The sequence below is a fragment of the Juglans microcarpa x Juglans regia genome, chromosome 3D (assembly GCF_004785595.1).
Source record: "Juglans microcarpa x Juglans regia isolate MS1-56 chromosome 3D, Jm3101_v1.0, whole genome shotgun sequence".
NCBI classification, from domain to species: domain Eukaryota; kingdom Viridiplantae; phylum Streptophyta; class Magnoliopsida; order Fagales; family Juglandaceae; genus Juglans; species Juglans microcarpa x Juglans regia.
The window spans coordinates 30,439,055-30,464,031 of NC_054598.1; the positions used below are offsets into that span (position 1 = coordinate 30,439,055).

A 24,977-nucleotide genomic window follows, 5' to 3' on the forward strand; every position below is an offset into this window, starting at 1 on the left:
ACATCAAATGATTAATACTAGTCCCACCTCTTCTCACTGAAACACCTTTAATATCTCCCTTCTTCTCTGCTGCATTAATCAAGGAGCTTAAGCCTTCAGCACAAAGGATAAAGAGATAAGGTGATAGAGGATCACCTTGTCTCAACCCCCTCTTTGGACAAAAAATCTCCCCTGGAATACCATTAACCAAAACAACATAGCTTATGGATCCGACACACTCCATCACCATTTGCATCCACTTTTCACTAAATCCCAGCTTCACCATCAAAGCCTCCAAATACCTCCACACTCAACCCTATCATATGCTTTGGACATGTCTAACTTCAAAGCTAAACTTCCCACCTTTCCTTTCTTGCGAGTCTTCATAGAATGAAGAATTTCATAAGCAATCATTACATTATCAGTGATCAAACGACCCGGTAAAAAAGCACTTTGGTTACAAGAAATAATTAAAGGTAACACTCTCTTCAACCTATTAGCCATGACTTTTGCAATAATCTTATACATCACGTTACATAAGCTAATAGGTTGGAAATCACTAACATTCACAACATCTTTTACTTTAGGAATTAAAGCAATAAAAGTGTGATTAAAAGAGGAAAGATTATCCTCTCCATTTAGGAAACTAAGAGCAGCTTTACTAACTTCATCACCTACAGCACCCCAATGAGTCTAGAAAAAACCTGCCGTGAAGCCATCCGGTCTCGGGGATTTGAGAGGCCCCATTTGTTTGATTGCTTCATCCACTTCTGTTCTAGTGAAAACCGAATCCAACTGTAGATTCATCTCAGCTAACACTCGAGGCTCCACATTCTCCAAGCATCTTTCTATGATCTCCAGAGATGGATCTGAAGAAGTGTAAACCTTTGTGAAAAAACTTTGGAAAGCTCCAGCAATTTCTGCTACATCAGTCCGCACCACATCATCTTCCCCTTTCACCCTTTTAATTGTATTCTTTTTCTTCCTCTCCGTAGCACATGCGTGAAAATAACGAGTATACATATCCCCCTCTTTGTACCAATGCCTCTTTGCTCTTTGTTTCCAAGTAATATTTTCTTGTTCCAATAGAACACCAAGTCTCAATTGAATTTCCTTCACCTCCTTAATGTTATATTCATCCTCAGCCTCCTGTAGTGTCTTTAATCGATCAGACAGAACCTTTATTTCCCTCCCCTTGTTCTTATCTCATCCCCTGCTCCATCTCCTTAAATCTCTATCACACCTCTCGAGCAGATTCATCACATTACTCAAAGGATCAGAAGTTTACCCCCTCTCTTTCCAACTATTCTTGACCACACTCCTCATTTAACTCCCACCTTGCCTCATACTTGAATAAATTCCTCCCTCTTCGAGTTTCCTCTTCTTTACCTCTAAACTTCATAAGTAAAGGCTTATGATCTGAGCTTCTAGCCACTAACACTTCAACCCCATAATCTTGGAACATACTAGTCCAAATAGGATTAGTTGTCACTCGGTCTAATCTCTCCTTCGTATAAGTTCCATCCCCATGTTTATTACTCCAAGTAAACATATCTTCCTTAAAACCAAGATCATGCAAGTGACAATCCTCCAACACTTCTCTAAACCTAACCATCTGTGCTTCCCTCCTCGGCTTCCCTCCCCTCTTCTCATTACTAAACAAAATTTCATTGAAATCCCCAAGGACACACCAAGCTCTTTGAAAATCTGGTTTTAGAGATTCCAAAAATTCCCATGCTTCAGTTCTCCTAGCTACATCCAGTTCACCATAAAATCTTGCTAATAACCATTTTGATGGAAAGTCCACATCTCTAATCCATGCACTTATATGTCGATCAGAGTAGTTAAGCACATCAACTTGGTTTTCAGCTCTCCACAATAATGCCAGTCCGCCACTTCTACCACGTGCATCCACTGCAAAACAACCATCATACCCCAATCTCCACTTGAGTCTACTACATTTATCTGCACTTAACTTTGTTTCCATTAAGAAAAAAAAATTGGGTTTCTTATCCTTCACTAACAAGCAAAGGTCTTGAACTGTCCGAGGGTTCCCGAGCCCTCGGCAGTTCCAACTTAGGAGAATCATTTAGCTTGGTGGGGCTGACTAGCAGCCACCACCGATTCTGTTGCAATCTCCTCAGAGGCATTTCCACGAGCAATTCTACTACGCTTCGGATTCCTTTGCTTCTCAATGGAGAGTTTGTCTTTCACATATAATCTTTTGGCAAGGCTTCCTTGGGAACCTTCAATAGTTTGAAGATCCACCCCTCGAGCCATTCTCTTCCAACTTCTAAGCTGTTTACCATCTCCAGTACCATATTCTTCATGTCTTCCTCTACGAACTCCGCACCTTTACTTAGGTTTCTTACGTCTTCAATAACACAATTATCAACCAGCCCATCAACACCACACAATCTGCTTTCTGGGCCTTCTTCAGTTGAGCCCATATCCACGTTAGCTCGTTTCTTTCCCTCCCCTTTAAAACCAATGTAACTACTTCCTTCCCCTGTATCACTCCCTATCTCTTGACCGTTAGCCTGCGTGATCTCCAAATCACTTAATGGAACGGTTCCCCCTTTTTTCTCGCTATCACCATTAACTTCCTCATGCACGTTACACTCCGAATTAAAATTCAAAACTCCAGTTTGTCTGTCCTTAACCGCTTCCGATCTTCTTCCTTCCGCCACCCCTTGTTCAGGTGAAACCTTACCGACACGTCGTGCTATTGGATTGGATGCGACGTTCTCCAGTAGTGTTTTGAAGAGTTTTCCTCGAAAAAACTCCCTTCGACGTTTACATAAGACCTTCGCTTTTGTATCACATCAGCGCGCAGCCATGGCCCAAACTGGCCAGTAGTTTCTTCAGACTTAGAATGCTTGCTCCCTTCATCTGAGCAACTACCCGAAATATGAACCATTTGGCCACACTTGAAACATATCTTAGGTAGTTTTTCATACTGTATAAGAATCCATTCTCGTTTGCCTTGTACATTAATCATCCGTCCTCGAGCCATTTTCTTCGTTAGACATAGCTCCACTTTAATCCGGAGAAACTCTCCCCATCCCACTCCATCCTCTGGAACATCTACGTGTATATCTATCTCTCAAATTGGATCATCTAATTCAATTACGCAATTGAGAAGGGTCCATATTAAAATACATCACATGAATTGATGTAACTAAGATAAGAACATCATTTTGAAGAAAAAATAATTTTTTAAAATATTTAAAAATAATTATATAGGAGTTATGCCATCGGTCCCTCTTTAGAATGGTAATTTCATTCTCATGGATACAACGATAACGAATAAGATGTAGACACATCATCAATTCATATACAAATTTCATGAGCCACACTACATGATAGTAAAATCAAATACACATAACCCATTATATAAGTATTGCCATTCTACTAAATATGTGCAACTTTTTTTGTCACTTTTTGGACAAATGGGGATGGCAATTTAGAAATGAGTTATATTACACCCACCCACCATAGAGAAGGCTAAATTTTTTTTTTATTTTTAAATATTTTTTAAATACTTTAAATATTTAAAATAAAAAATAAAAGTCACAAACTCATTAAAAATGATTTCTATTTTCTTTAACTAAAAAATAAATAAATAAATAAATGGGTAAGATCCTGGATGAGTCCAATATTAATTTTTAGAAATTGATATAATTTCAAAAAATACTATAAATTTAATAATAAAAATAATTTTATAATTTAAACGTAGTAGAGTCTAGAGACAGGTACGTAGATTGGCGAAGAAAGCAACAAACCATAACCGACGAACCATAACCGGTACAGTTGCGAAGAAAGCAACTAACCATAACCGGTGAAGCCTATAAACGAGATTCAAAAACCTAAAAACCAACTGTACAACGGCAAACAAATGACGATGCCTTGCTTTTGCCTCTTCAAAATTCTTACCGATGGACCCACCGCCAACGCACACGACCTATACCCAAGACCTTTTCCTCTTTGGACGGCCAATCCTCCAACAAAAAAAAAAAAAAAGAGAGAAAAATCCTCATTCCTTCCTCCTTCTTCCAACCCAAATTCTGAACCCTAATTGAAGAATTTGACATTAACATTCAACGCTTCTTGGGTTGGGTCCTCTCGATTCCCTAAGGCGCGCCCTCCATAGCTCGCCTTTGCGAAATTGACAAACTTCATGGCCCAATTCTACAAACTTACGTTCTCTTCCGTCTTCATCATGATCGCCGTACTCTTCACCGTCTGCTCCGTCCCTACCGTCCAATCTGATGACCACTCCTCTGTCCTCCAACTACATTCCCAAGACAACGGCAAGAACGACGCGGATCTCTGCGGCGCAGTTTCTGTGCCAGCCTCCTGCCCCATCAACTGCTTCCGCGCCGACCCAGTCTGTGGCGTCGACGGCGTCACCTACTGGTGCGGCTGCCCCGACGCTCTCTGCGCCGGCGTCAAGGTCGCCAAGCTGGGGTTCTGCGAGGTCGGCAACAGTGGGCCAGGCCCTCTCTCCTGTCAGGCCCTCCTTCTCGTCCATATCATCTGGCTCATCGTGCTCGGTTTCTCCGTTTTGTTCGGTCTTTTCTGATGGATTTTGAGGCGTTTCATGGACTTCATGTCATTGATTGATTGGTCTGGTTTTTTCTTTTTATTTTTTGTTCATTTTGTTATGAGAATGTGGGCGAGAGGAGAGGCATTCGGTGCATTTTCTTTGTTCTGTATGTAGGATGCATATATATACGGCTATTGTCTGTCATTTCCTCCGATTCTTTCTGTTATATAAACATATAAAAGTCCCATTTTTTTCTTCGGTGACGGTTGTGGGTTTGATTTCGTTTGTGTTTTTGTTTTATTTTAATTTGCATGAGTTATTGAGGATATCAGAACGTTTTTTATTATCTATGGGGAAGTCTTTAAAGGATACGATTTAGTTCTAAAACCAGATTAAATAATTAACGAATGTTACAGCCAAGTGAAAAGGATAAATATGCTTGGATATTATGGTTATTACGAATCAGGGTTCTTGAATTTGTGGCAAGAGTTTGCGTGCGCTTCTGATCCAGCTCTTTGTTAATTTATTTTTGGCCACTTTATTTTAAAGAGTTGAGAGCTTAAATATGGCTTTGATTGTTTGATTTATGAAGAAATTTTCATGAAGTTCCAACTGAACTCAGCCCCGAATCCAAAAGAAAAATCTTAAGTTAGGGATTTTGATCTGTTCTCTTCTCTTTTCTTTTTTCAAATTTCTTTTTCGGATTTTTGAGTAGGGATAATGCTAGGGGCACCGTTGGGCTCCGGCTATGCTCTAGAATATGTATTTTCATGTATTTTTTTTATTTCTTTTTTTATATAGATTTTTTTAACATTTTTAAATATTTTTTAAAAAATAAATTAAAAATTTATAATATCATTAAAAAATACTTATTTAATCACGAAATAAAATAAAAAATTCCAATTAGGAGCTCCCCTAACATGAAGACTAATATTTTTTTTTTAACTTTTTGATTAAGAAAATATTTTTTAATGATGTTGTGAATTTTTTTAAAATATTAAAAAAATTATATAAAAAATAATTTAAGAAAACCCCGTGAAAAAACACATGGCTTACTTAGCAGGAGCCCAGCCGTCGATCGAGCATTATCCTTTGGAGTAGGCATCCTGTCCTATTTCAGTTGTTGAGCTGAGGTATCTTTAAATTATCCTAGGAGGATGCTTTTTATGGCGTAATTGTACTCAATTTTCCTACGATGGCTTTCAAATTCTCTCCACATTTTCTTGTGCACTTGCATCAGGATGGAACAGCGACCTGTTCCCTCCCACCTTTCCTTTACCAGCGGTTGTTTCACCCACCGCCAGTGCGCCACACCCCATGTATTCATCTGCCCTCTTTAAATTTGAAAATTTTAAGAAGCTACTCATCATCTCACACCACACACTTTACATATTTGACAATTCCATTGCCCGATTGCTTTCCAACGAAGCTCTTTACAACATTCTCATCCAAGTTCCATGCTCAGCTAACAAACTCAGTTGAGAAGCCAGTGAAGATCCCGTTGGAACCCGTCTAGAAAAAATCAGTAAACTCACCAGCTTTGTGAGCTTTAGAAGTGTCTCCCAAGAAAATAACAACTCAGTGTCCTCTTTGTTGTACCACCATGTAACGACACCAAAAGGAAGAGCAATGGCATCACCCTTTTTTATTGCAATGACCTTCTCTTCGGATTCAGGAAGAACAATTCCGGCTACACCATTACCTATGGAAAAGAAAGATCAATGAAGAGTAACCAAAAAGATAATCTAAATTATAATAAAAATGGTATTGTATATCATGAGCAGCTAATGGTATTGGGATCATATTCTAACAATAGTCTGTATCTTGGTAGAAGCCATCAACAAAACTGAATTTGCATGAACTACTTTCAAGAGAAATTTCAAAATATTCTGGCACTTGCCTGGACTAACTACTTCAAGGCTGAGTGGTATATATAAGTCATGGTGGTATTATGTTAAATTCCACTTATTTTATTTTCACGTATTGATGATATTCCAAAAGAATCTGAGAAATCTTATTTAAATTTCACCAACAAACTCAGTGAAGAATACTTTTTTTTAAAAAAAAATTGACATCTTATTCTACATAACAAAAAACCCATCTATTCAATAAATTCATAATCGCAGAAAAAAAAAAAAACAAAAAACACACAGACACACACAATCAAGCTGTTTACTTATACATTCAATGAATCTAACAACAATAACAACAGCAGAACACGCAAAAAACATTAAGCAGAAACCAGAAATTGATACCCACAAAACTACAGGAAAAAAAAGAGATCAAAATATGAAAGATCAGATACCAAATATATATATACCTTGGAGGACATAAGCAACCTTAGCGGAGTCAGAGTAACGAGGAAGAGCAAAACCTTTCTTTCCAAGGGCCAACTTGGCTGCACCAATATTGCCTCGATCACGCAGCATGGGGAGCTCTGATGGGGACCACGCATAATACGGACCACCATCGCCACCATACACTCTCTTGGCCAATCTTGGAGAAAGATCAAGCTCCATTTCTTTTCTTCTTTTAACTTTCCGTGAAACCAATAAACAAATGTGAAAAAGCAGAGAATATATGCGCTCAAAGAGACTGAGAATGATGTGGTGTGTGTGTGTATAGGCTAGCAGTCAGGAGATTGTTTTACTGGTAAAGATCTGCAGCAGACGCGATGCTTTGTTTATTACTTTATTCGGATAAGAAGGACAAAAGGATAATATATATAATATAATTTATTAGACCAAAAAGTATTTATCCTTGTAATATATATCAAAATTAAGTTTATATTAATAACTTAATATTAATATTTATGTTTAAAATTAAAATTTTATGTTATATTAATTTTATATTATAAGATTAAAATTTATAAGTTATATCAAGTGTTATATTAAAAATTATAATATTAATTTTATGTTATATCATATGTTATAAGATTAATAGACTTGAATAATAAGATTAAATTTTATATTAAATTAATTAGAAATTTAGCATATAATATATAATAAAAAATAAAAAATTATAAATATATATAAAAGTCTGGTATGATTTGCCGAGAAAAAAAAAAAAACTGGTTTAATTTAAATTGATTTTCAAAATATGAAAACTGATACCACATTAATTTTAGTTCTGAAGAACGGGTATTGTACCAATTCAAACTGGACCAATTCATTGATTCTACCCGGTCCAATTCAAACGATTTTTTTTACACCCCTAATTGTAACTTGTAAAAAGAGTTCTGAAATGAGAATGTTTTGATAAAATAATTAATACTTTTATTAGTTATTTTATAAATATTTTGACAGTAATTTTCACGTTTAATTTGATTGACTTGAATGGCAGGAATCTGAGTTATATATAGATTGAGCCATGATTATAAATTCAGACTGAGAAATTTTCTTTCCGTGATGCATTTGAAAAACACTCTTTACAAAGACCCGAACACTCCTGAAATTAGTGGACCAGTACACTCCCGGAATTAGTCGGGAAGCAATTCCTGGACACCTGGTGCCAAATCTCAAAAATAAAAGTATTACCTCAAAACCAGGGGAGGGGGAGGTTAGTTGGAAACGTCTCATTTCGAAATACATGTTGGACCAATGTTCAACAGAATGTCTACACAGAACAAACTAATATCATGGTGGCTTTCATTGTAAACAACACGATACGAATATTAGATCCAATCTGTCCTCCACAACATAAGGAGGCATAAGGAGGTATCATGCGTTAAGGATTAAGGCTGCGTTGAGTTCAGCTGAATTCAATCTAATTTTAAATTGAATCTAACATCTAAGCACTCAACTCTCAAATTACTAAACTCATTCTAACTCAAAACCAACTTAAAATATCTTTATACATGAAATCCACAACCTTTTTCAATTTTCCATAAAAAAGTATTAAACTCATCTAAACATCCAAACACAGTTTAAACTCAATTTAGATGGACCTCACATAACTCCATCCACTACTCAACTCACTATTATTCATAAAAAATTCAACTCAATTGAACTCAGATCAATATCCAAACGCAACTTAAAGCACCCAAGTCTTGAAGAGAACCAAACTATTTTACAATATTCAACGTGAACACAAAAACTATGATTTCAATTTAACAAAATTACGGAGGATAAATAAACTAAACTGATTTTGAAGCACATATCGGCTTAATTAACCACCGGTAATTTCGACAATACAAAATTGCAAATCAAATTCCAAACAAGCTCATAATGTTATGCTCAAAAGTTTATAAAATGCAAAACAAAAGGCGTAAAAGAAAAAGACCAAATCAAAAAACTAAGACAATATTTCTATCCCACCAGCAATTACTCCTCCTCAAGGATGGTTCCCTTCTCACTGACATAGATACCATCAAGAAACTTTCGGATATCCTTGTTCTTCACATGACATTTCTGCAAACCCAAAACAGAGGGCAGATCAGTAAGTGCAAGCAACATAGTATGAAAATGATTGTTCGGATTTGGGGAGAGAGAGAGACCTGGTTTATCAAGGCACAAGACCGAGAAACGAGTTCAATGTCATTCCCATCTAAAACTAGTTCATCCTTGACCTTTTCGGAACGGAGAATGGACACTCCATCAAGCATGTCAACTTTTCTTACCTAACAACCAAAAAATACAATGTCCAATGAAGTCCACATTTCACTATTGAATAAGATAAAGTTTAACATCAATGTACTTGAATTAAATCCCCTAGCAACATCAAAGACAAAAAATGCACTCTCAATATATATGCTCTACAAGACTTGCAAGATAGATACACCTTGAGTAGTAACAATTTCCACAATAGCCAACACAGTGCAAACAAATGGCAACCAATATGAAACAAGAAAACAGTTTAAACAATACCAACTACTCTATTTTTATCCCGCCCCCCTTCCAATCCTTTTCTTGTGTTTAGTGTGCAAATAAGCAGGCATCTACGCTTGATAAAAGCGTTATCCAAAGGATGCAACAATGAGTTACCAAATGAAAAACTGACTTCGTCTACTTTATTCTATTACCATTCCGCTTCACGAGGTAATATAGCATCAGTACAAATAAAAAAAATGAAGTAATATGGTATCAGTGATATTTAAAAAGGGAAAGTGGAGTATCCAGTGCCACCATATCCTAAACAAATTTTCAGAAAGGGCACGGAGTAAAAAGGAACCCAAATTAACAAGACTAACAGAATAAACAATATAAGATCTATCATGGAACGGGAAAACTATGAAATAACTCTTCCAGTTAGGAACCTTCCAGTAAAGAATCAATTTACACCAACAATCTAATAAATTCAACTAAATAATGAACTAAGGTTCGAATATCGTTACTAATTCTCACAGATCAAACCACCATTCGTATATAAACAAGACAGATGACAGGAAAAAAAAAAAAAACAATAAACAAGCATCAAAATCCAAACGAAGCAAAAGACAGAACCTCAAAAGAAGAAAAATCCATTTCACAATTGCCGAAAAGGTACCTTCTTTTCACCCAAAAAATTACGGATCTCGATGGACTTGTTAGCGTTGGTGATGCTAGCGTTGATGGGGAAGTGAGCATACACGAACCTCATCTTGTAGCGGTAGCCCTTGGTGACGCCGGTGATGAGGTTCTCGACGTGGCTGAGAGCAGTACGGATCGACGCCGAGGTCTTCCGGGATCCGAACCAGGCCTCAATCTTCAGCTTTCGCTTGCCAGTGTCCTCGTCAGTGATGAGATCAAAGTCTAGATTGAGGTGCTTAAAGTTGCGGATGAGTTTACCGCGCGGACCCTCCACCTCGATGATCTTGGCGTTTATCTTGATTTTTACGCCGTCTGGGATATCCATAGTCTCCGACGAGAGAATGGTCTTCATTTTTGCTCTGTTTCTGTTTCTGAGTCTAAGCGAAGCGAAGAAAATGGAGGCACCAAAACCCTAGAAACAAGAATGACTGGTGACTTTATATAGCTGTGACGAGTCTGTGTATACAAAAACGCAGAAACCCTAAATAATTCCTTTCGAGAATTAGAACTATTGTATTGGGCCCAGCCGTTGAGAGGGTTTCCTTAGTTTACAAGTATGAGTGATCCGTACTATATGCATAACTTTCGGCCCTCGGCCCATTCCCCAGCTAGCGGTTGTTTCACCCGCCGCCAGGGCGCCAGCCCCATGTATTCATCCATGTCCTTATATAATTTATTGTAAATTATATTATCTTTAAAAATACTTGATTTTTTTGGTGCATTTTAACTTAGGTGAATGAGCATCCTCCAAGTTCTTAAGGTAATTTATTAAATGAGTTTCTTTAAATGAGTTTCGTTAAATCTTAAATAATACTTTGTAATTTAATGAGAAATTTTTTAAAAAATCAATATCTTATCGCTTTGGAATTCACATATTCTGTAGAATTGTCTTGCTGCTAGTGATGCTTTGGCTTTCACTTAGTATGGGGTATCATAATGTCCTCCTTTAAATTTTCGACATCTTCATTGGGATCGCCTAATACCATATAAACTACTCTAATGGAGGTCTAAGTCATATCTGACTTACATATTAAAAGAACTAGTTAATGATATAATTGTAACTTCATTTGGAACTATTATAAAGAGTAAGATCTTCTCATTCCTAAGTTATATAAGATCTCATACACCATCTACCTTTATCACTTAACAACTGTTGATGGGAAAATTGACCATTGGGGAATCTAAATTGGTAGCATGCATTATGAAAAAGACATGATTCCAAAGAATTGCATAATCTTTTATGGAAGTTTTACTAATCCAACCAAAGTAAATAAAATAGAAATAGGAGACGTAGAATAGTTTCAGCAGGCAATTAGGATAAAAGAAAACAAGAAGGCACCTCACCTCTTAGAATCAGGGGGGAAGGAATGTAAGGGATGAAACTTGAAAGATGTACAATGTAAGTCAACCGCAGTCGTAACTCAAAGATAGATAAAGTTGAAAATATTAGAATCACAGTATAAGACATGAAATAGTAAGTCTTGAGAAAGTAACTATGACCAAATGATTGAGATGAGTTTGGTCCTCAAGGAGACATTGCCCTAGAAAGTGCAATATGTGAAAAGACAAGCAAAGACAACTCATTAGCTAGCAAAACATTCGTTGCGGGGAGATGGAGATCAGATACGGATTGAAGAATATCCTAGTTTAATTAAAACCATTGGTAATGCTAGCTAACGTTTGAAATTGCTTCTTATGGAGATGGGATCAAATAAGATAAGTGGAGAATATCTTAGTTTCCTTAAAACCATTGGTAGTTTAGTCTCGTTTGTTTTCACATATGAGATTATATGAGATGAGTTGAGATAAAAATTGAAAATTGAATTAAATATTGTTAGAATATATTTTTTTAATATTATTATTGTTTTGAGATTTGAAAAAGTTAAATTGTTTATTTCATTTTGTGTGAGAATTTGAAAAAGTTGTCATGATTAGATGAGATGTGTTGTGAAAACAAACGAGGTTAAAAGTTGACTAATATAATGTGAGGTTGAAAGTTGAAAGTTAATATGAAATAAGATAAAAATTAAAAATTGAATAAAATATTATTTTAATATTATTTTGTTTTAAATTTTGAAAAATTAAATTGTTTATTATATTTTATTTGAGAATTTGAAAAAGTCTTAATGATTAAATGAGACGAGGTGGGATGGTTTATATAACCAAACGAGGCCTAATCTTGAGTATAGAAATCAAAGTGAAAAAAGTGATATATTAACTTAACACCTTTAAATTAGAATACAATCACACATTCATTTCACATAAAATAGATAATGTAATATTATTTTAAAAAAGTCATTAATACATATATTTCATTTAAGCCGAAAATTCTCATTTTAGCACAGAACAAATTCATTTAGAAATAATTTTTTTAAAAAAAGTTATATCGGCTAAATTTGTTGTAAAAAATAAAGGAAATCCCAATAGAACAAACTTATATTTTTCTGAAACTCATAAGGTGTGGTCTTTCCTCCATACTTCTTTGAGACCTTTCGTTCTCTACCAGACTCTTCTTTGTTTTGTCTCTCCTCCAGGAACGCACCATCAAATTGGTTCTTTTTTTTATTCTTTTTAAATCTTATTGGTACTCTACATATTTTTGTCTTTTAAACTGTTGGTGTTTTAAATCAACATGCCGCATTATCAATTCTTAGTGAATGGTGAAGTGCCAATTTTTAACAGTTTGAAGTTGTAATATGCGAGTTTCAATAACCGTCTGTATTGGTAGCTGAGGGTATAAAATGTCTTTATTCCCAATTTTTGCTTTCCAAGTCCAACCTATGTTTTAGCTAAAACCACAAGTTAACCTTATTTGTTCATAAGAACTTTATTTGTTTGAGTTTGTGTTAAATTAAATGTTTGAGATGTTTTGTCACATATGTTTATTTTTATTTTTGGTGAGCAATATGTTTACAATTTACTTTGTAGTTCAATTTACAATATGACGGGAAACTTTGTTGTACATTAAGGAAACAAAGATACCATAGTAATTTAGATTGCATCTCGAGTAAAACATACCATACTCGAGTAAAACAAAGAAAGTAATCGATGCAACTTCTTCAATGGCACCCGGGCATTAAGATTAGATCTTCCCTCAAATTTGTAAATGTCATGCTCGTTCTTTTGGTGGTACTTTATAAAATAGTTTTTGAAAATGAGACGGGAATTATTGGCCATTTTAAAACTTTTTCCATTTTCTTTTCAGGATATAAAAGATTCTAAATTTAAAATTAAGATCTACTCTATAAATCTAAGAGAGAGTTTTGTAGCGGAAATCATTAAATTAAATTAAAAGTCATTTTTGTAAAAATCTACTTTCATACATTACATAAAAATAGGCCTAGGCTTCTGTCACCCTTCCCTTGGGCCATATTTGTCCTGACACTCCTTACTCATGTTGTTCCTAAGAGGGAGAGGGGACATACATAAAAACAAAATGAGTCAAATACTCAATAAGTATTGTTTCATACTGTAAAAAATATACTAACAAAAGTTTTTATTCATGTATTCATCATTCATCTACATACTTTACGTAAACATTCGTTTCCTTCAAAAACATTACAAGGTGTAGTTTATCTTTAAAAATGGTTTTCTTTTCATGAAACATTTTCCACACCTTGTACATTCATTCATAAACAAACTAAAACATTCATACATTCAGCTTACTCTTTTCACTTTTCCTCTGGCTAGTACACACTGTTACGTCTCGTGTGTTGGGATTACGGTCTTTTGGACCTGGATTCACCCTGTGGCCACAGGTTGGAAATACCTTTCAGTCAAGGGGCAACATTGGGTGCACTACCAATACTACTTACTCGACGTTACAATTTGCCCAGTCCATTGGCACCATCATTCATTCATTCAGTTATAGCCGTTACATATTTTCATACATTAAAACATTCATTCATTTCAGTACTTTCCTTTTCATTCCTTTCATTCATTCATCAGTCCATTTCATTTAATAAATATCGTTTAAAAGCATAAACATAAACTTCATTTCATAGCATTCTTTAAAAATCATTTCAAAGCATCATTTAAAATTCACTTCATAGGGTCATTTAAATATACTTTCATAGCGTCATTTAGATGAGTAATGCTACTTATCATCTAATTTCCATCATCCTACGATGTGACATTAGATGATTGAAGACTATTTATTATATTTTACTTGTGAACCTATCATCTAATGTCACATCATAGAATGATAAGATGATGATGAGAAAATAGATGATGAATATATTTTTTTCCATTTAAATACACTTTCATCTAAGGGTATAAGAAAAAATTGAAAATCTAGTTGAACCAGACCGAACCGGTATGCGGTCTGGTTTGTAACCGGTACGCACCGGTTCTTAAAAACGAAAACCGGTCCTAAACCGGTTTAAACCGAACCAGACTAGTACATATATATTTTTAATTTTTTATATTATATATAATTTATATATATATATATATTATATGCTACATTTCTAATTAATATAACATGAAATTCTAATCTTATTTTTCAAGTCTATTAGTCTTATAACTTAAAATTAGTATACTAGTATAATTAGACACTAATTATACTATTTTAACTTTATTATTCAAGTTTATTAATCTTACTAATAAGTTAGACATTACTTACATTATACTACTATAATTGAACATTAAAGAATTAGTAATTGTTAATAATAAATATTAAATTCTCATAATTAAGTTTAGTATTAAAAAAGTTATAATATTAAACATATATAGTATCACACATGTAAATGATAAACCGCAAAACCGGACCGGACCGGACCGAAATCGAAAAAATTGAAAGTTCCAATTGTGATGAATCAATCCGTATTGGTTCTTAAATTTCCAAAACCGTTACATATCGGTTCGGTTCTAAAATTTCTCTAAAATCGGACCAAACTGGACCGGTTATACCCTTACAATTTCATCGCATCCTTTAAACATCATTTAAAAGTATCCAACGTAAACCTCAACATTTCATTTCATAGAAAATAAAGACAATAGTTACATTATATAATATCCATTCACATGCATACAACTATTACTTTAAGTGCATAAATAGTGGCTGCCAAAGAAGGCATTTACTTACATATACCTTTAAACACTTATAGCATATTTTCACAAAACTTCGTTTCATTTTCATAAAGCATCATAAAGAGAAACACTTTTTCATTTCATATCATTTAGAAAACTTTATAAGAGTATGAACATAATACTTACCTAGACTCCATGCTATTTACATTTCATGCAGTCCATTCATGTGCATATTAGATGGCAACCTACATGGATACATAACCTTAACGTCATTTCCTTCCTCAAGTACATTGGTAACTAAACTTAGAAAATGTATAAACTATCATCCACTTGGACTTCCTTCACTCAAACACACTCTAATATCCAATTTCATTCTCTATGCTTTCCTTTATCATGTTTTTCAAAATTCTCCAACACATAACTTGGGACCCACTTGAGGTCATCTTTCCAAACACAGCATTCTACTCTATATTCTTATCCTTTAAAGTGAACCTGATTCATTTTAAAGGTTAAGACACGCTATCACTTTCATCACACTCTTTCTATCAAACTATCATTTCCGATGCATAACTCAAACCAACCAAGTTATACAACCCAATCCTAGTCATTACATACATCCCTTCCTTCATTCATATATAACCTAACCAACATTTCACCGTAATTTTAACCATGCATAATAAAAAAATTTATGTCAACATTGAGGCTTAAACATTGTATACTCATACTTAAGACAGATTATCCATTACATACGGTAAATCTATCCAGCACATATGTCCAACCAATTTACACATATACCTTACCCATTGTTATCACCTAAAATCAATATATAATCCACTAAAACGTCCGCTTGTGCATACAAGCTTTACACACTCCGACACCAACATCCAACTCAAACCCAACTAACATAACACTTCACTTGACATCATGCCACTTCACAGACTACACAACTATCTCAATACTTCACACGATATACAACCACATCACAAAGCACAGTTCACTACACAGAGCACATTCACCATAGTCTCGTCACCTCACAACATGCTAGTATATCACCAACTACGTCACACTGCACAACGCCACATCACTTCACACCGTACACAACTGCTCAATAACCCCACCACTTAAACTACACAGCCACATCACAACAACTCCGTTCATAGTTCACAGCATAGCACAATCACAACACCATTTAATATCAACTTCACAACATAATCAACTACCGAGAGGAAGAGGTAGAAATTATACCATGCTGAGGGGTTGAAATCGTCACGTGCCACTTGCTGCCCGTCATGGTCTCTTGGTGTCAAAAGCCGCTGGTTTAGTGATCTGACTGTACGTGGAGTGCAGGAGGACATGGGCTGTTTCGTGGGATTGGTCGTGGCTGAGGAGATCGGGAAGGGAGAAGGAGAGGGGTGGTCGTGGTGTGGTGTGGTGTGGTTGTAGAGGGGGCTAAAGGTGGTGGCAGCAGAGGCGTGGGTGGAGGGAGAAGCCGATAGGGAGGTAGAGGTCTTAGACTGGCTGGGGTACGGTGGTGGCATGGGGTGTGGTTGAGGGTTAGCCGGGGGTGGCGATGGAGGTGGCACACGGCGGCAACATAGGAGATCGAGTAAAATCTGAGAGGGGGAGAGAGAGAGAGAGAGTGAGTGAGCTTCGGTGGAGGGTCTAGGTGCACGGCAATGGGCTGGGGACCACTGGATGGAGGTGATCAGTGAGGCTCGGTGGCGGAGGGCTACTCACAGTGGTGGCATGCGGCGCCGTGGAAAGAAATCGAGGGAAGAGGGAGAGAGGCGCTACGAGCTTGTTTTGGGGAGAGAGAAAGATCTGTGGTGGGGGAGGGGATTAGAGGTGGAGGGAGGTCACCGGTGAGATGGTGCCATCGGCATGTGGTAGCGGCTTTAGCTAGGTCGCAATGGAGGCGTGCGGGAGAAGGGAGATCGGGGAGAGAGAAGGGGACGGCGTGGAGGGAGGGGAGGAGAGAGAGGGAAGAGGGAAAAGTGAGGGGGATTAGGGTTTTCTAGGGATTTAATTTAGGCCCTACATCTAGGGGTCCCTAAATCTAATTCAATGGTAGAGATTAAATACTTAAAAATAACTAACTAAAATAAGTAGAAAGATAAGAGCTGTTCACGGCTGATCCATAGCACACGTGACGTATTTTTTTTTTTAAATCCAAAACCGACCCTCTTTCACCCTACCCAGCCCCTACCCCCACCCGATTCCCTCTCTCAACCCACCCAGCCCCACCGTGCGCCACCCGCAGTCACCGGCCACCACCATCGTCAGCCTCTAGCCTCACCATCGGTACCGCTGATGCTCGTGTACTCCTCCTTCGCCTCGCCGCGTACTCCTTCCTCGCCAAGCAATCGAATCATGTTCGGCCTCTCTCCACCACTGTCGGCCACGGAGCAGCACCATCGACCACCTCACCAGCTCTCCCTCACACCGGCAACCCTTTAGCCACCTTCAAGCCTCCACGCGCAGCGTCCTCTCCACTCCTGAAATGGGTCTCACACGGATTTAGTCCCAAAATACCGCCGCTCGCCGCCGTAAGCCAGCCCAGCCACCACCACCGAGCCGCACGACCTCCCAGCAACCCCCACCGTCAAACCCAAGTCACGGCAACCCCCCATCACAGCTCAGATCAGCCTAACCCAAAATGGGTCTCCCCCTCTCTCACCACCATGCCGCCACCGTACACTAGCCTAGCCACCACCACCGAGCCTCACACCTCGCAGCAACCCCACCGTCGAACCCCAATCACGGCAACTCCCTCCTCCCTTTCCATCGCAGCTCAGATCAGCCCTCGGTAGCAATGAAGTGTTTTCAACTTTTCAAATTTGGGGGGGAGGGGGGACTTCGTGGGACTTTGTCAATTTGCTTAGGGATAAATTTGTCAATTTTTTTTGCCACGTAAGGTGTGTTTTGGATGATGCGTGAACAGGGGTTGCTCCCAAGACTTTTTTGAAAGATAAAAGAGTAATGCTACGGATCAGCCCCTATTCACAGTTGATCCGTAGCACACCTTACATGTCACTCTTTTTTTTTTTCTTCTGAAAACCCGTTTCTCTCTTCTCACCCGTTTTCCCCTCTCGTTCCCGTTTCTCTCTTCTCACTCGTGTCCCCATCGCAGCCCAGATCCGCCGCTGCCGTCGATTCGGCCTCCCACCGTAGCCACCGACCACCACCACCGAGCCCATCCTTCGAGCCCAGCCTGAGGCCCGTAGCTCCTCTGCACGCACGCCTGTAGCCCAACCCCATGCACCTATGTCGTGGCTCACATTCTGCCACCTACAGCCGCGTGTCGCCGCCCACGAGCACATAGGACGTCCAACCCTAAGCCATACCCTCCTTCCCCAGCCCATACTGACTGCCCACACCAACCGTTTCTCTCTCCCTCACAAGTCCTCTCTCCCTCACGACCAAATTTGCACTACCGGACTACCGACTGACTGCCGCCATCTCGAAAGTCGACGGCACCTCGACAATCGTCCCACCTCGACCGTCGACGCCCGAGGATGGGCGAGGGGCAGGAGGCCTTGGGCGAGGGGGGGAGTCCTTGGGCGACACGGGTGGTGGGGAGAGGAAGTAAAAATGAAATTTTGAAATGAGAGGGAAATGGGTTTTTCTGTGGGTATTTTTGATCATTTTACTATGATGTATTTTGGATGATTCCAAACAGTGGGCTGATGCCAATACTTTTTCAAGATAAAATGAGACTATGTTTAAAACTCAACTTTGTTTTCTTAATCTAAAATAATATTCTTCAACGTAATATAAAATAATGAAGTTTACTAAATATTTCTAAGAGAAATAAAACCATCTAATAAATAGAGTTTTTTTTACATAAAATGAAATAATGAATATTATATAATATTCTTAAAGAACTAAAATCATTTAAATAAAATGATTTTCTAAAACTATATTATTTCTGGGGCTTCAAAGTATAAAAAAACTTACTTAAAAATTAGGGTTGGTTCAATAATACTAAAAATACCCCATTTAAATAAATTTTGGTCATTTAAAATATTTCGAAAACCTTAAAACATTGGGCTCCATTTAAAAACAACCTTCTAAATTTAAAACACAAATTCGAGATTTAAAATGTAAAGACAAGACTCGTGACCAATCGAGAGAAAAAAGAGCGGTTTGTCACACCTAAACTTGAAGCTACAAAGAAAAGATTGTCTGAGTCTATGACTAAGAGGATTGCCTTCAAATCGAACATAACATCATCTAACAGATTGTCTATAGCTTAAGTACAAACCAACGTTATTTACATGCAACATAAAAGTAGGTTAAACAAAAGTACACGTCTTAATCAATCTTCCATGGTTGCTAATCTTCCATGATCACTTACGTGGTGATGCATTATCACCAGCCGTAAATATAGTCATGGAAATACTCCATGAAGGATTGACCAGTTCTTGAAAAGAGGTAAACCAGAAAAATCCCAGATCGAATACACAGACCACACCATCTTGAATTTGTGCAAATGTAGTGGGTAGAAGAAGAACCCTGTTTAATCAGGTACCATATGATGATTAAAACCTTTTTTTCAGGTTCAAATAGTCAATTGGTATGGTGTCATTCATATGATTATATATACCTGAAGTTCTTTTCTATTCAGGTTTCTGATAATCATTTGATTTGGCAACATCCATAAGAATCTTATATTAAGCAAGTTCTGAGAATCATTTCATATGGCATCATCCATATGATTATCAGAGATTTTGATAATTGTTCAGCATGATATCATACATGAAACTTGAAGGGTTTCATGGATGTACCTTTTCTAGGGCATCATTATGTTATGGTTTGATGGCAGAGATGTGGAGAAATTCAAATTGTTGGACACATTGGAGGAAAATGCATGTCCAGGAGAAAACCTTTCTGAACAACTTCCAAGGAGGTTTCACATGGTATTATGGTTCAATGGTCGATATGGTGTTTAGATACTGTAGTTGGATATGGAAGTGAAATAGAAACTGAGGAAAATATGTTGAGGTTTGGTTTGGGATACTAGTTGGGAAATAATTATCTTGCATAAGTATGAAGATTATGGGATTTTAGGATTGAGCCCTTTTTTTTTCTCATCTTGTGAAGAATGTCAATAAGAGTTTGATTGGGAAATGAGATGATCTTATCTTATCTCAATTCATTGCAGAATTTCTTATAATTTTCTATCCGAACATCACTCAAATACAAACATTTTTCGATTTCAAATATTCAACATTTTCATCTAATTATTACTTAATCATTACAACTTTTCCAACTTTCCAAACAAAATACCAAAAACAATACAACTTTTTTAAATTTCAAAACAAAAATAATATTAAAAATTATATTCTACTAATATTTTAATAATATAATTTATTTATTAAACTTTTTCTCTCTCCTTTCCCAAAACTCAATAAAACATCTTAACTCAAACCATTTCACTACTATTCACAATCAGATTTCTACTTGATCATTTGAAGAGCCTCCCATCCATACCATGTGGGATTCCAGATTTACCAACCCTGATGAAGCCTTTCGTTTGCTGACCCTTCCAGAATCTTGGAACGTTGACTCAAGCTGTCAAGAACAATGCAAGGTTAGGATTCGAAAGACCAAATCTGAAAATATAAGACATGTAAAACTCATTCAGTTCAGCTATAAGATTTTAGCGACTCGCACCATTCAAGCTGCAATTGACACAAGCCAACACTGTTTCTGGGTTCAACTTGCAACTATCGATAAAAAAAAAATGTACTTGAAAGCTCCCACTTACCGGTGCATTCGCATGACTGTCCTTAATAGAGACCAAAGTGAGATTCTTTTGACTTTCAAACGTATTTGGAAAGTTCGCATTGAGATAATCAGGTTTTAAATCTTGAAACTCGTAGCCATATGTGGCAAGGTCATTCGTGACATACTGAAAATCCATCCTGCAATGACTGTTGTTTGAGTCATCGGTGACGGGACAAGGCATGCCGAATGGCATATCCAAGTTGCAATCTGGAGGCTTTGGTAGAAGATCAAACATATACAAGCCTTCCTTGAGCTGCAAATCAACCTGATGATAGGAACATGAACGATTGGGACAGGTATTTGGCTCACTAGTTGTTGATATGCAGGAATTCAATGCCTTAACCTCACTGGCTGTTGCTTCTAGCACTTCCTTTTTTGCAGTGTAAGCATTATAACAATTTTGGTCACACCATTCAAGCTGCAAATTGAGACAACCCAACACAAAATTTCTCGGTTCAACTTGCAATTTTCAATTGAAAAAAGTACTTGATAGCTCCCACTTACCGGTTTGTTGGCCATTTTTGCACCTGAACCGGTGCATGATCCATTGTCCTTATTAGAGACCACAGTGAGGTTCTTTTGACTGACAGACATATTTTGAATGTACTCATTATCAAAATAAGCCATTGGATCTGATAATTCATGGTCATGAGCGGCAGGCTTATAAGCACCATACTGAAAATAAGTGCCACTAGGACTGTTGTTTGAGTCATAAGTGACGGGATCAGACATGCCAAGTTGCGTATCCAAGGGGTGAAACAAAGAGGACAAGTTGCAATCCGGTGGCTCTGATGGGAGATCAGACAGACTCAAGCCTTCCTCAAACTGCAACCAGATATAGGAACATGAACGATCGAAACCAATATTTAACTCACTAGCTATTGATTTGCAGAACCCAATACCTTACCTCACTGACTGGTGCTTCAGGCACTTCATTTCTTGCTGCGCAAGCATTATAACTGACCGAATCCAAACCTCGCGTAGACTCTATTTCTTCTAAAGAAGATTTAGCTGTGGCGGCTGATGAAACAGTAGGGTTATTGTGTAGTGAAGTTGAAGGCGTCAAAACATCGCAAGCTTCTATTTGCTGCAGCTCAATGATCATTTCTTCTATTTTCAAATCATCCTGATGAAAGAAATATGAATAGATAAGATAAGCACTTAAAATAGACTGCGTTTCTGAACTTTCAAAAAAAAAAATTGAAAACTGTTTCACGCTGAAACTCAATTCTTTTCCCACATTGGTAATGGTAAGTTCTCCCAATTGATTCTCTGCAGCGTGAGCACTAATATGTTTGTCATCACACTCGGCAGCTGTTGTAGTGCCAGATATTGTTTCATCACAATTTTCAGGTGTTGTAGTAGCTTCCCCACCTGATGCAGGGAATACTGAGGCCAGAAGTAGCTCAGACTCTGATTCTTCATGAAACAATTTGGATATGGCGGGTGATGAAACAGCATGTCCAGCATCATTAATGTTTTGATCTTTAATACTCTTTTCATGTTTATAGGATAATCGGCAGAGTACAAAGGCGTTCTGCATAAAGTTCATCAACAAAGTGAATCAGGGTGATCAATACCTACCAATTGGGTTATTAAAGAACTGCATGGTAAGAATATGTAAAGATGTGTATCAGAACGACAGAGATATGACAAGGAAATAGAGGAATTTGTCCTCTTTTTTTATAAAAAGAACAATGCAACCGTTCTAATAAACCAAGAGACTTCCTCTTTAAAGTAAGGACAGCTAAAATTAAAATTACCAATTGAAACAGTCCTCAACTCGCTGGTTATGTTGATCCTAAGTAAAAATTTAACAGATTTAATAGATTTCATAACCCTTGCTAATTGAATAATTCATCTTTTTAGGAGGACCTCCACGTAAGTTTCGCAGAAATATGGTATCAAATCCACAAAAACGAGACTTACAGGAATTTCCACTAAGAAATCGAGATTAAGAAGAAATGTGAGGCCAATAATATCACGAACCAATCATTTAAACCAACCTGACCGGGATGGGTGCCATCAAGGTCCTTCAGGGTTGTATGGTATTCATGAATCACCCAATCTGTTTTCTCGCCTTTACCACGACCTCTATAGAATACCAGAAACTTTTTCTTTCCAATGATTCCAGTTTCAGACATGATTATCTTGTCATTTCCAGTCACTTTCCAAAACCCAGCATCGGTTGCCCGGTTCGATCGATTCCCACTTCGATGCTTCAGATCCAGTGGCGAGAAGAACCACCGCTCGGGACATGCGGTGTTTATGCCACATGAATCTAAACAGGCTGAGCATAAATTCGAGGGCTAAAAATGTTAGTAAACACACAAGCACGGTATGCAGGTTATCAAACAAAGAGTTAATGTGCAGTAAAAGAAGGTAGAAAATTAAAACAACACGAAAAAGAAGAAAAAATTATAAATAATATGATTAAGAAACAATTCAAACAAATAACGATGAAGTTACCAATTCAAGGTCCAAACGAGAAAATCAAATGGTCATACTGAGGAAGAGCCAAATATTTTATTGGTGTCACATTTCTCATACCGATTTAATTTCCCGAGAGCAAGTTAAAAAAACAGTTATCCCAAAAGGTTAAGCCTGCAGATATGATCAACTTACAGAGTTTAATAAACATTATAACAAAAAAAAAAAAAAAAAGCAAAATCAATGACATAAAAAATCCAAACAACAATTCGCAAAGAGGAAGACTACATTTCCCTAGTAACAAAGAATCACAAACTCTTGCAGGGAAAAATAAAACATGAATCTGGGTCTCTGATGATAAGAATGGGGAGAATGTATCTTACCTTTCAAATCCCAGGGCTCCCATTTGCAACTCTGAGCTTCGGGAATGAAGTCGACTAACTCATCATTCCCAGTGATCTTTGCCCTCAAGAAGAAGTCGATGACCTTGTCTTCCGGCGGGTCAAATCTCATCCATGGTTGCACTTTCAGAGACAACGCATCCATATCACTCGTGAACAAACAGAATTATAACAAAGTCTAAGCGCGAGCGAGAGTGAGAGATGAAGCGGTTGGTCCTTATAAATGGAGGGGAAATGAATCAAAAGCAAGTCCAACTAGCTTCGTAACGAAGATTGCACTTTAGTCCCCTCACTTTCAATTTATTATCAAAATGATTCTCTATTTATTTATTTATTTATTTTTGGTTGATACCCAGAAGTTTGAGTGGTTTTTTATCATTTGGATAAGATTATAAAAAATAATTATTTTGGAATTCAATCTTTGGATTTAAAAAAATATATATAACTTGTACATGTTTTTATATTAATTCAAAAATTCAGAATATAATAAAAAAATAAATATATTTGAAATGATATTTCTCTTTTGCTTAAATAAGAAAATTTGCGAGAAATGTTGACTTATTAATTTATGCCATTTCTAATAATTATACATTTTATCTGTTCTTAAGCATTTGAAAACAAATATTCATTCTCTAAAAATAAAAACACAATTATTAACAATATATATTATTTCCATTTTAATATAAAGAAAATATATATTTAACTTGTCCAAATGATCTCTTCTAGCAGTTCATTGGGCAAGTGATGCAAGTCAATAGAACCAAGCGTGTGGGGTCTCGGAACAGTCCACTTGGATCCGAAGTTTTAGCCCAATTTTAAATGCAATTCTATTAATTTCCTATAATTCTAGAACTTTCTCTGGACACCATTTTTCTAAGAATTACTTTTCTTTGTTCATTATGGTTATTTGCTTTTGGCTCTCTATTCTAGAACTTTCTCCTAGTAACATTTAGAATTAGTTCCATTAGATATTGAGATGAAATAAAAATTAAATAAAATATTATTTTAATTTTAAAATTTAAAAAATTAAATTATTTACTATATTTTATGTGTGATGTTGAAAAATTAGAATGATTAGATAATCAGATAAGATGATTTGTATAATAAAATAAGAGCAAAGGATATCTCAAGAAACACATAAAGTAGTAAATACAAAAATTAATGACTAAAAACGAAAAATAATTTCAAATATAATAAAACAGTAGTTTTGTTATCTAATATTATTCAAATATAAAAATCAATATAAATTTTACAAATTTTCAAGTAAAATGTAAAAATCTATACAACTTT

At 36.7% G+C, this 24,977-nt stretch overlaps 5 protein-coding genes across 5 annotated transcripts in view; 1 reads left to right on the forward strand and 4 right to left on the reverse strand.

Moving 5' to 3' along the window:
- Nucleotides 1-1,966, reverse strand: part of LOC121255210 — a 2,271-nt gene extending 305 nt beyond the window's left edge. The window contains exons 1-4 of the mRNA XM_041155490.1: nt 1,322-1,966; nt 688-1,128; nt 282-360; nt 1-171 (exon numbers count right to left, since the gene is read on the reverse strand). The exon at nt 1-171 is cut by the window's left edge and continues 305 nt beyond it. Of these exons, the coding sequence (XP_041011424.1) occupies nt 1-171; nt 282-360; nt 688-1,128; nt 1,322-1,966 (1,336 nt within the window). The remainder of the gene's footprint in view (nt 172-281; nt 361-687; nt 1,129-1,321) is intronic.
- Nucleotides 1,967-3,976: 2,010 nt separating this feature from the next.
- LOC121254735 lies at nt 3,977-4,782 on the forward strand. Its single transcript, XM_041154878.1, has one exon. It carries the CDS (start codon nt 4,160-4,162, stop codon nt 4,562-4,564), a length of 405 nt encoding a protein of 134 aa, XP_041010812.1. The 5' UTR covers nt 3,977-4,159; the 3' UTR covers nt 4,565-4,782.
- A 1,146-nt stretch (nt 4,783-5,928) lies between these two features.
- LOC121254734 (legumin type B-like) lies at nt 5,929-7,215 on the reverse strand. Its single transcript, XM_041154877.1, has 2 exons — nt 6,849-7,215; nt 5,929-6,230 (listed from the first exon to the last, which is right to left on the reverse strand). Exons 1-2 carry the CDS (start codon nt 7,045-7,047, stop codon nt 5,962-5,964), a joined length of 468 nt encoding a protein of 155 aa, XP_041010811.1. The 5' UTR covers nt 7,048-7,215; the 3' UTR covers nt 5,929-5,961.
- A 1,444-nt stretch (nt 7,216-8,659) lies between these two features.
- Nucleotides 8,660-10,572, reverse strand: LOC121254731 (60S ribosomal protein L9). The gene is made up of 3 exons (XM_041154875.1): nt 10,013-10,572; nt 9,024-9,146; nt 8,660-8,937 (listed from the first exon to the last, which is right to left on the reverse strand). The coding sequence occupies exons 1-3, from the start codon at nt 10,385-10,387 to the stop codon at nt 8,851-8,853; spliced, it is 585 nt and encodes a 194-aa protein (XP_041010809.1). The 5' UTR covers nt 10,388-10,572; the 3' UTR covers nt 8,660-8,850.
- Nucleotides 10,573-19,437: 8,865 nt separating this feature from the next.
- Nucleotides 19,438-23,972, reverse strand: LOC121255212 (NAC domain-containing protein 14-like). Its single transcript, XM_041155491.1, has 11 exons — nt 23,670-23,972; nt 22,863-23,146; nt 22,097-22,393; nt 21,764-21,982; nt 21,361-21,681; nt 21,200-21,274; nt 20,982-21,121; nt 20,837-20,888; nt 20,560-20,640; nt 19,673-19,750; nt 19,438-19,581 (listed from the first exon to the last, which is right to left on the reverse strand). Exons 1-11 carry the CDS (start codon nt 23,830-23,832, stop codon nt 19,438-19,440), a joined length of 1,854 nt encoding a protein of 617 aa, XP_041011425.1. The 5' UTR covers nt 23,833-23,972.
- Nucleotides 23,973-24,977: the final 1,005 nt, after the last annotated feature.

Coding starts and splice junctions, on each gene's coding strand:
- LOC121254735 (XM_041154878.1), top strand. CDS start 4,160: ATGGCCCAATTCTACAAACTTACGTTCTCTTCCGTCTTCATCATGATC.
- LOC121254734 (XM_041154877.1), bottom strand. CDS start 7,047: ATGGAGCTTGATCTTTCTCCAAGATTGGCCAAGAGAGTGTATGGTGGC. Junction 6,231..6,848: donor GGTTGCTTATGTCCTCCAAG/GTATATATATAT, acceptor TCTTTTCCATAG/GTAATGGTGTAGCCGGAATT.
- LOC121254731 (XM_041154875.1), bottom strand. CDS start 10,387: ATGAAGACCATTCTCTCGTCGGAGACTATGGATATCCCAGACGGCGTA. Junction 9,147..10,012: donor ATTTTTTGGGTGAAAAGAAG/GTACCTTTTCGG, acceptor TTTGGTTGTTAG/GTAAGAAAAGTTGACATGCT. Junction 8,938..9,023: donor CTTGTGCCTTGATAAACCAG/GTCTCTCTCTCT, acceptor TTGGGTTTGCAG/AAATGTCATGTGAAGAACAA.
- LOC121255212 (XM_041155491.1), bottom strand. CDS start 23,832: ATGGATGCGTTGTCTCTGAAAGTGCAACCATGGATGAGATTTGACCCG. Junction 21,983..22,096: donor GAGAACTTACCATTACCAAT/GTGGGAAAAGAA, acceptor TTCTTTCATCAG/GATGATTTGAAAATAGAAGA. Junction 19,751..20,559: donor TAAATCTGGAATCCCACATG/GTATGGATGGGA, acceptor AATGATTCTCAG/AACTTGCTTAATATAAGATT.